The sequence below is a fragment of the Phaethon lepturus genome, unplaced genomic scaffold, assembly GCF_000687285.1.
Source record: "Phaethon lepturus isolate BGI_N335 unplaced genomic scaffold, ASM68728v1 scaffold11670, whole genome shotgun sequence".
In the NCBI taxonomy this organism is placed as follows: Eukaryota; Metazoa; Chordata; class Aves; order Phaethontiformes; family Phaethontidae; genus Phaethon; species Phaethon lepturus.
Genome location: NW_010511200.1, coordinates 3488 through 12946, shown reverse-complemented (window position 1 = coordinate 12946; position 9459 = coordinate 3488). Strand labels below are relative to the sequence as shown.

At 40.9% G+C, this 9459-nt stretch overlaps 1 protein-coding gene across 1 annotated transcript in view; it reads left to right on the top strand.

Annotated features, from left to right (window-relative positions):
* LOC104617730 (charged multivesicular body protein 4b) overlaps window positions 1–9229 on the top strand; it is a 9546-nt gene extending 317 nt beyond the window's left edge. The window contains exons 2-5 of the mRNA XM_010283136.1: window positions 3765–3942; window positions 4659–4773; window positions 5326–5452; window positions 8414–9229. Of these exons, the coding sequence (XP_010281438.1) occupies window positions 3765–3942; window positions 4659–4773; window positions 5326–5452; window positions 8414–8481 (488 nt within the window). The 3' untranslated portion in view covers window positions 8482–9229. The remainder of the gene's footprint in view (window positions 1–3764; window positions 3943–4658; window positions 4774–5325; window positions 5453–8413) is intronic.
* The last annotated feature ends 230 nt before the right edge of the window (window positions 9230–9459 follow it).

The following is a 9459-nucleotide window of genomic DNA, read 5'->3' as shown; positions in this document are numbered from 1 at the left end:
TGCAGTAATGCGGCACCCAGTGTTCTCCGAGTTGTGTTTGCATCCGGGCATGGGCGCCTGGGAGCGTCCGTGGAAGGGGCACTGCTAATTGCAACAAAGAACCGTGCCGCTAATTGCAACAAGGAGAATCCTGAATGTAAAGTGCAGATCCTCTTCTCCTGGGGGAGGAATAAGAGAAATGAAATGCCAAAGCTTGCGGGATGAAATGAATGTGAGTGACCTAAATTAACTTTGTGGTTTTTTTGTTTTTTTTTCAGCTTGATAAAATCTTCTAGTTATAAACGAGGACTTTACATTAAAAGATAGTTAAACAAGGAAACACGGATGAAAATAAATTGCAGGAAGTTGTGATCATCTGATTTGGGGCACTGAATACCTTGTTCTGCATGCCTTAGTGCTTCTAGCTGCAAAAAATTGCAATTTCTTGTGTAATATTTTTTTCATTGCAGAAACTTATTTATCACTTTGATGTTAATCAACCCATGCTAAATATTTATGCTGAACTGTCCAGGTGCAGAAGCTTTATGCATGTCCCTGTGTTTATTGCTGGGGCTGAGTATCAGTCCTTGTTCCTTTTAGGCTACTAAAATAGGCATTGCTAACCTATTTTGGTTAGCAATGTTGGTCTCCAAGTAGATACAGGTGGGCACTGTGGCCATGGGAAGCTTTGTCCTTGCATTGGCCTTACTGGAGAGAGGGGAAAATACGATACCTTCCTTGGCCACTCTTGGTCTGAAGGAGTTGGAATTGTTTCTAGAAAATACCACAAATCCATTGTAAGTTTTCACTTGAAACAAGGCAAGTTTTAAAACAAACATGTTTATATTCCTGTTTCTAGGCAGGGATCTGCAGGCCAGGCTTCTGACCGTAGCAGATCTGTGTGGCCGGTGCTTGGCTGAGAGACCAGCAGGAACTCGAGGGCGTTTGGCAGTAACTCACCAGGTAGCAGTGCTGCAGCCTGGACCTGGGTGGGAGATGTGTGCCATCTTCGAGGTCTTGTGGGAGGATCCCCGCTCAGTTCTGCAAGCTAGAGGATTATGTACTGTGCTTCTGTAAAAGTGGGAGCCTTGGTCTGTATATACAAGCGAGAAATTAATCAAGGAAAGGAATTATAAAACAGAATGAACTCTGGGGAGCGCGGTTCTGGTACACTGAACTGGCGTGCGTGGGAACAGGAGGGGCAGGATTACCCAAAAGTCCTGATAAAAACACCTGATCACAAGCTCTTTTACAACAATTGCAATGTTTGGTGTCTGAGCAGCTTGTTTTAAAAGCACATAAGCATGAAATGTAGATAAACTGCAGCTATTCTCAGAGAAAGCTATAGTGGGGAACTGTACATAAATTGTAGTACTTTACTTGGGTGTGTATAATGGTTATACAATCTCTGGCTTTGCCAATAATTCTCCGTGATGCACAAAATCCTCAATAAAGAATGTTCTATCACTGTCTGACACTTTCCCAGCATCTGTCGCTGTATAAACACAGCCTATTAACAGTTATCTTTCCGAGTAAGAAAACTTTACATATCCTTAATTAAACCATTAGTGCAAAATTAACCAGACTAAATATACTAGTAACATGTTGCTCATCACTTTATGAACTGGCGTAAAGCTGGAATGTTTCAGGTGATATTTGTTGTGCTTGATTCTGCAGAGCAAACGTTGTCCTTTCTGTTACATGAAAACCTGCTCCTGTTGCCCCTCCTGTCAAATGAGAATGGATGTTGGACTGGCCCCAAAATAGTGGGGAGATTTACTGGTCGTTGGCCTGAAAGTCAGTGAAGGAGCTCATTTTGGGTCTTTGGCTTGTCTGGAACAGTCCAGGTGACCTGTGCTTTTGGGGTTTTGACCACTTTTACTATATCAACCTCCGCTACTTTCCGTCCTTGGCAACCTTAGCTGTACCTTCACAAAGTACATTTTTATTCTCTTCACATGTTAGTGTAATTTGAAAGTAATCAAATACAGCATATTCATAACCACTTGTAGGACTGAACATATATGTAGGGCTTCTGCATACCAGGACGTTATCTTGTAGGACTGTCAAGCTTCTCGAGATGACATCTGACAAAATACCTGGGGTGCCTGCAGGCTTAATCCGCTTTTAGCAGAGGAGCTATTGTGCTTGTGTTGCAGAAACACACTCATCATGTCACAAAGTTATCATCCCTCTAGTAGGGGAGATAAGGGAAGCTGTCTGCTGTCAGGATTTCCTACTCCTTGCCCCCTATGTCCCACCCCCAAAATCTGCTGTGGAATTGTAAACAGGGGTGCAAAGGTTTGAAATAACATCTTAAAGTTTTAAAGCCTTTATTTGCCACCATTCCTGGTGCACATGACTGATCTGGTGGGAGGTCCGGGATGTTGATTTTTAGCAGAGCGCGTGTTCAGCGTGTGGTACGTTTGTATCAGCTGTACTGGAAGAGCTGATCCTGTATCACGTTAACAGTTTTCTGCTGTGAGTTTCACAGAGGTCAGAGCATTGAAGAAATGGCGTGTGCATGTGGCTGAGTTCAGAAACCGAGACTAAGGCTGCTAGGACAGCAGCTTGTATCCAAGCCGAGTTTTTAAAGTAGATGGGTGTGTTTTACGACCAAGTCTGTCACGCAGTGGATGAGACTGTTCGTATCAGGAGGGGAAGTAGAAATGCCGTGAAGGGAAGCTCTCATCATACGTCTTATGGTGTGCGATACCTCACATTTGTTCGTTAGCCGGCAGGGTGTGGTGCCTGGCAGGTTTTGCCCACACCGCAGCTCCTACCAAAACTTGGCAGGGTTATATGTAAATCTAGTTTCTGTTCGCTGCCAGTGTTTCGGGATTGATCGTGCATTCGTCTCTTGCCTGTCCGGGTACCTCGGGAAGTGCTGGCTGTTGGCTGTTGTCACCAGTTGGATGCATACCTGTCTGGGTGGGGTGGAGGTGGGCCTTGCAGAAGGAGCTGGAGAAGCTTACCTGTGCAGCGAGTTGGACCAGTCCTCATGCGTGGGGCGATCCGCTTGGGTGTAGAGCTCTGTGTTGGTGTTGTCCTGTCTCCTCTTGGCAATGACCAGGCATTGGACAAGTGCTTAGGAGCAGCAAATTGTTCAAACCAGTTTAGGGGATGGCATCTCTCTTTTCAGGTCTGTCGTTAGACACTGTATTGTGGACTCCTTGTAGTAGGAGCAATACAAAACTTGCACAAAGTTTGTTTATATATAAATATTTCTATATGTGTACAAATATGTGTATTTCACAGCATTAAGTACCAAAGCTGACAAGACATTTGTCTTGTGTATTTGAATGAGCTGCTTCTCCCAGCAGCTGCATGGGAGTTCAGCACACTGGTAGGGACCCTGTAGCAGCATCATAACCTCATCTGACAGGAGCTACACCAACAACCATGCCTTGATGTGTAAGGGGTGGTGGTGAACAAAGATGTTTTTAAGTGGATCAGCTTATGTATTGAGGCCTGCTGTTTGTTGTAGCCTAGTCTCTGGTTTGTAGTGTGTTACAGGTGACTGCAGTACTGATCCTCGCAAGCTTCTTGGCTTGTACCCTTCATGTGGCAGGGGATGGACAGTAGGCATCTGGCCACCTTTAAACAACTTTGTTGAAGGAGGCAAACACAAGAGTTGGGCAACTTAGTTTATCTAGGAAGAAAAGTGGACAACAAACAACAGAAAGTGTAAATATTTCTATGTACTGAGTGGTGTTTGGTGCAAAATGTGAATGGCTGTTTTGGGCACAAATCTCACAAATCCTACTTTTGTCTTTGTTGTTCAGCTGCTCTTCAGGCCCTAAAGCGTAAGAAGAGGTATGAGAAGCAGCTTGCACAGATAGATGGCACGTTATCAACAATTGAATTTCAGAGGGAAGCCCTTGAGAATGCCAACACTAACACTGAAGTACTTAAGAATATGGGTTTTGCTGCTAAAGCTATGAAAGCTGCCCATGACAACATGTAAGTTACTCCCTTCTGCATCTTTCTGTAGGAGCTTTAGTTTGTCATTTGTTTGATCTGCTAAATGCTAGGGGTTTCATAACCAAATGTAGAGCTAGAGTATCAAAATCGTCTTCTAAAAGGCTGTAACTACTTTAATATTGAAGAAAACGTGCAAGTATCGATGCTTTCTCAGTTTTCCACCATTTTATACAGCACAAAGCCGCTGCCTTTGTCCAAAAGAGGGCTAGCAACAGTGTAGTCTAAAGCAAATGAGAGGGTGCACCAGTTACAGATCCAGCTAGCAGCAGCAAGAATTTTAAGCCTCAAGGGGAGACTTAAACTTCTTTCTGTGCAGCAGAGTTTGTGTATGTAGCAATAATTAAGGGTAAACTGCATTATGGGAATGTTGTACTTGCTACAAAAGTAAATATCGTAGATGTAATAATGTTGGATCAGGGAACAGAGCAAATTATTATTCATACTAGTAAAGCAGAACAAAACTTCATATCAAGTCTCTGTATATAACTGCTGTGAGCTAAGCTTTTAGGGAAAAGTAAAAAATACATGCATAATTTAGTTGAGACTGGGGGGATAAAATTCAGGCTTGCATGGAAAGTATATTTTGGGAAAGGACCTTGTAAAATGTCACCATAGCGTGGCATTTCTACAAAACAGCCTTAAGCGCTGATTGGGAAAGTGCCTGATGATAATGAACTCCTTCCTTTCTTTTACAGGGATATTGATAAAGTAGATGAATTAATGCAGGACATTGCAGAACAGCAAGAGCTGGCAGATGAGATTTCAACAGCCATCTCAAAGCCAGTAGGATTTGGGGAAGAATTTGATGAGGTATGCTTTAAATTTGCCTCTGTTTATATCATAAAATTATAGAATCGTTTAGACCGGAAAAGACCTTTAAGATCATCAGGTCCAACCGTTGACCTGACACTACCAAGTTCACAACTAAACCATGTCCCTAAGAGCCACATCGACATGTCTTTTAAATACCTCCAGGGATGCTGACTCATATGAAATCTTTAAGCATGTTGCGTGTGTCTAGTGTAATACTAAGATACAAAATCTCTCCTAGAACTTGTTACTAGCTGTTCCTACCAGTGCATACAGCAGCTGTGACCCTGGCTTTATGCTGAGAATGGTCTGGATGGACTGGTCTGAGAATGTTGGGACTTAGATTTCTTATTCTCTTTTCCCACCCTCCTCACCCTCCAAGAGATCACATACAGGAATTCAGATGAAGATTTGGACTCCTCATCTCTTCAGTTTGCTCTGATCCTATGTGTTTAAGCTCTTTTCTTTAATAATATGACCAGCTAAATCTGCTTGGTAATAAATATGAATTAAAGTTTCTTCCTTTTTTTTCTTCCTCCTTTAAAAAACTAGGATGAACTCATGGCAGAACTAGAGGAACTAGAACAAGAAGAACTAGACAAAAACTTGCTGGAAATAAGTGGTCCCGAGACAGTACCACTACCAAATGTGCCCTCAATATCAATACCATCAAAGCCAGGTATGTATGGACCTTTACCAGAAACATCTCAGATTGTTAAAAAGTTTGCTTATTTAACTGCAAGCTCCTCAGATTTGAGAGATCTAGCTGCAGGCAGCACAGACATTTTCTTGAAATTGCTTCATGAATCACAGATTACATCTAGTGCCGTTTCTCTGTGGGGGTAACCTGCCTTTCATAAGAACCACGAAAATTAATAGCTATCACAGGAGCAGTTAGTATCTATTCTAGCACTACCAGTTTACAGCATGGATGGCACTCAGGGTAGAGTGGAGATGTGGGGAAAGGAAGCCTTCTAGGAGTTGCTGCTGGCCCAACAGGGAAGTAATCTTGACAAAAATACCAAGGCGGTAAAAGGGAGCAGAGGGTAAAGTAGCTCTTGGAGTTAGTCTCAGGCTGGTTCAGCTACTCACGCTGAACAGTGCTTCCTTGCTGCTGCTTTGTTTTTTAATTTGATCCCTGCTTTTCTGGCTTTTGGGAGGAACTAACCTCAGAGTCCCCTCTTTGGGGACAGCTGTTGCCTCCTCTGAGGCAAACATAAGGTTTGCACATACTCAAGCCAGACAGTACCAAACTTAGGGTCATCTCAGTCTTAGATTACATATATCTAGGAAATTTTACTTAGTGTGATGACTTTATGTGGAGAGCAGGCAAGAAACGTCCATATTTAGACAAACAGTTCAAAGCTGCTGTTAAATCTCAACTGATCACTCTTCTGTGAACTAGAAGTGATACCTCATGAAATACAGTTGAGTTGGAATACCTCTGGCAGGCATTAATGGGATATGAAACTTTACCAGCCTATTTTGCTGAATCTGCCTTAATGTATTATGAGTAAGTTGTAGACTTTGGAGCTCTATTTCATGTGCTTACTTAGGAAAAAAAGATCAAAAAAGCTAGAGGATGAAAACAGTTCCAACTGGACAGCGTATCTATAATTATATTGCTGCCTTTTCAGGCTTAAAAGGACCTGGGAAGCAAGCAGACGTTGCCAAAGAACAAGGTTCTGCTTTAGGTGGCATGCTGTGAAGTTTGGTCCTTGCGCGTTATAGTTCTTTTATTTTGACGTAACTGATTTTCTGTTTTTCTGGTTCTGTTTTACTGGGCAGAATTGCTGATGTGTGTTGATGAGACGGAAGTGAGTTATATCAAAATATCTTAAATATGAGACTTTATCTAGATTCAGATCCAGCAGTGGGAAAAATAGTTCAAATAAACGTGTGCATTACCTTTTTATTTGCTAGCTGGTTTAATGAGGTTTCTTGTCTAAATATTCTTTGGGCGTGGACAGTAAAACGTACTGACTTGAACCCAAATATACTTTTTGCATTGTATTAGGTAGTAGTGACTGTGCACTAGTAAGAGGAATTGTAACTGTGCACATATTTAAGTAACTATACAGTATAAGACTTATGTAGACATAGCACTTCCTAAAATAATAAAAATAATGAGTGTTTTTTGTAGTAAAAACCATGACTATAAAACTCAGTGTTTTATAGGATTTATATTGAGCTGCTTTTGGATGGAAATTGGAATTCCATTAATGTGTTTAAATGGCATGTTACTTTTTACTTAAATAAAACTGCCTCCAAGACCGGCATTTGGGAAACCTTGGGATTCTGGGATGGTCGTAGGTAGGGATTTTGTGGTGGGGTTTTTTTGTTTGTTTGTTTTAACCTAAATTGTTTTTCACTTAAAATTGATTTAATATACGCTGGGGTTAAAAGTTTACTTCTGGTCATCATGAGTCGGACTTTCAAAGGGACTACTTTACCTAACGATGCAGGTACCTGCTTAATGTGTCTCTTGGAAATAAGTAATGTGTCTTCTGCGGTAGAGCTGGCTCTTATTACCTCCTTTTTATTCATTGAATGGAAAATGAGTGTGAGCTTTCCGGTTTTTCCAGTTCTCAGGAGCTGTCTGGATTTTGACTTAATCAATCTGAATGAGAAATTTTTTGCTGTTGCCTGTCAGCAATTGATGTCAGAAGAAACTCAGGCAAAAACTGGTTTTGTTTAACGGAGACCGGAAGAGCTTAATTTAGGAAAATAAATTCTAAACTTGTACAAATGATAGGTCTTCAGTTTGACTTAAAGCTGACTCAGTTCTCTCTTACGTAAATGTTTCGAGTACGAATTATTTGACTCTTCCCCTCCCCCCCTTTGGAAGGGAAAACACTATCTGAGGAAATGACATCTTCTTTTTGGTATTTTCCAAAATTATTGCAGCTATTTCTGAGTTAAAGCCTTTCTGCTGAGTTAATGGTTTTTATCTTCAGAAACTGGACTTGTCATGACAAATAGCAGCGTTTGCTCACCTGGAAGGATCAAAAATGATAGCAGGGCAGCATGTAGACTGCTGCTTAACATCCACATCCAACCAGCTGCTAGTGAGCATGGCAAGAGGAGGGGAGTAGCACATACTCGGTGCTAGTTAGCTCTTCAGCCCCTTGAAGAGCTTGAACTGTCACAGGAGATGGAGATCTCCAAATTCTGTACCTAGTGAGATGAAAACACAGTAGCTTCGTTTGTTGCACTTGGAGGATTTAATGATGGAATAAGGAATTTATTTTTTATAGGGGACAGACTGTAATGCTGGAGATGTCAGACAAGAAGCCGAAAACTTGGGGTCTTCCGCTAGGAGGCTTGGTGATTATGGAAAATGATACACACCGCTGGTGTACACATGTTAACCTTCATGCACGTTTGCATTCTTCCTGTATGAGCTATTGTCTCTTTCCACTTAGAGTGGTAATATCAGGAAGTTTAGCTCATTCTGGCTTTTTCAGAAGGCACCTTTTACTTCAATTCCAAAAGGTCTTGTGTATTTGTTTTCCTCTACTGGCATTTGGTCCTTCATTTATTGTTTAGGTCAGTGGCACAGAGGCTTCTCTCCTGCAAAGAACTGAGACAGGGTTCTGTCAAGATTCCCACTCATTTGTTTTCTTTTAATACTTTGCAGCCAAGAAGAAAGAAGAAGAAGAGGATGATGACATGAAAGAGCTGGAAGCTTGGGCAGGAACCATGTAACCGCAGCAGTAACTGGCTGGAAAAAGACTTTAATTACCTATTCTGGGTGCAAATGTGTTGTGTTGAGGAGAAAGCATAAGCAAAATGTCTTTATCTTTAATTTTAACCTAAAGCAGTGTGAACTGCATTGCTGTTTTCTGCATAGCATGGTCTGCACAAAGGAAAGAAAGGGGAGCAGGGGGAATTGCCTGCAGTTTATACGGTTGAATTTCTGTAAAAAGGTATTTGCAAAGTCAAAGATTCAGCTTTTGGACTGTGCTACTGCCACTGCTGGATATTCATCTTCAAAAGTTTGGGCCATATTGAATTGAAACAAGCTGAAAAACACTCTGTAATTTTAAGTCAGTTTTAGTGTATCTAGAAGTCTTGTAAAGCATTTAAAAACAGGAAAAGTCGTAACCCACCGTCGGCTTCTTATTGTGTTTAGGTGCGAGAATGCTTTAGGTTTTTAGTTCTTTGCAAGTTATATTTATATCCCTTGACTGATGTGTGGCCAGCCTTGTGTTTGTCACCACAACAATGTAGTCACTATTTCCATTTTAATTGATGATAACGATTTGCAGTTGACAGACACCATCTTGGAAGTAGGGAAGATTTAAATTTCAGTTGTACATTTTTTCTACATAGCACTGCAATGTTTATTGCTTTTTTGTGATAATTGATAACCCATTCAGATACATGCACACAATTATTTTAATTAAGAAACTACTATGGATTGCACTGTATTAAATATCTTGATTAATTTTCATTTGTGGCTACTGTTGTCAATTTTTTATGATGTTTAAGTAATCTGACTATAACTTACGTGCAGTTTGGCCTCTTTCTACATGAGTGACGTAGACTGTTTAAAGATAGCTGAACTTCGGTTGTATGGCTGTAGCTTAGTTGTATAAAACTACAGTCTTGGCTGAGCAAAATTGCTAGAGGGCTGCTATAGCTGTTAATTTTTTAATTTATGTTTATTTAATATTATTGTAA